The sequence below is a fragment of the Egretta garzetta genome, unplaced genomic scaffold (genome assembly GCF_000687185.1).
Source record: "Egretta garzetta isolate BGI_Z169 unplaced genomic scaffold, ASM68718v1 scaffold567, whole genome shotgun sequence".
In the NCBI taxonomy this organism is placed as follows: domain Eukaryota; kingdom Metazoa; phylum Chordata; class Aves; order Pelecaniformes; family Ardeidae; genus Egretta; species Egretta garzetta.
Genome location: NW_009260348.1, coordinates 6,620 through 6,989, shown reverse-complemented (window position 1 = coordinate 6,989; position 370 = coordinate 6,620). Strand labels below are relative to the sequence as shown.

General features: G+C 63.5%; 1 protein-coding gene across 1 annotated transcript in view; it reads left to right on the top strand.

The window, feature by feature from the left end:
* ISYNA1 (inositol-3-phosphate synthase 1) overlaps positions 1-370 on the top strand; it is a gene marked incomplete at its 5' end in the record, with an annotated part of 2,564 nt that overhangs the window by 618 nt on the left and 1,576 nt on the right. The window contains 2 exon segments of the mRNA XM_035898167.1: positions 1-149; positions 230-366. Of these exon segments, the coding sequence (XP_035754060.1) occupies positions 1-149; positions 230-366 (286 nt within the window).

Here is a 370-nt window from a genome sequence, read left to right as displayed (position 1 = left end):
CGGAGGTGCTGGACTGGCCACTGCAGGAGCAGCTCCTGCCCCACCTGGAGAAGATGAAGCCTCGACCCTCCATCTACATCCCCGAGTTCATCGCCGCCAACCAGGAGGAGCGGGCGGACAATGTCCTCCATGGGTCCATGGCTGAGCAGGTCCTGGTGGGGTGGTGGTGGGACATGGGTGACAGAGGACATGCCACCACGCTGATCTGTTCCCCCCGGTGGCATCCCAGATGGAGCAGATCCGCAGGGACATCCGGGACTTCAAGGAGACCAGCGGGGTGGACAAAGTCATCGTCCTCTGGACGGCCAACACGGAGCGCTTCTGCGACGTCGTGCCAGGGCTCAACGACACTGCTGACAACCTGCTGCGG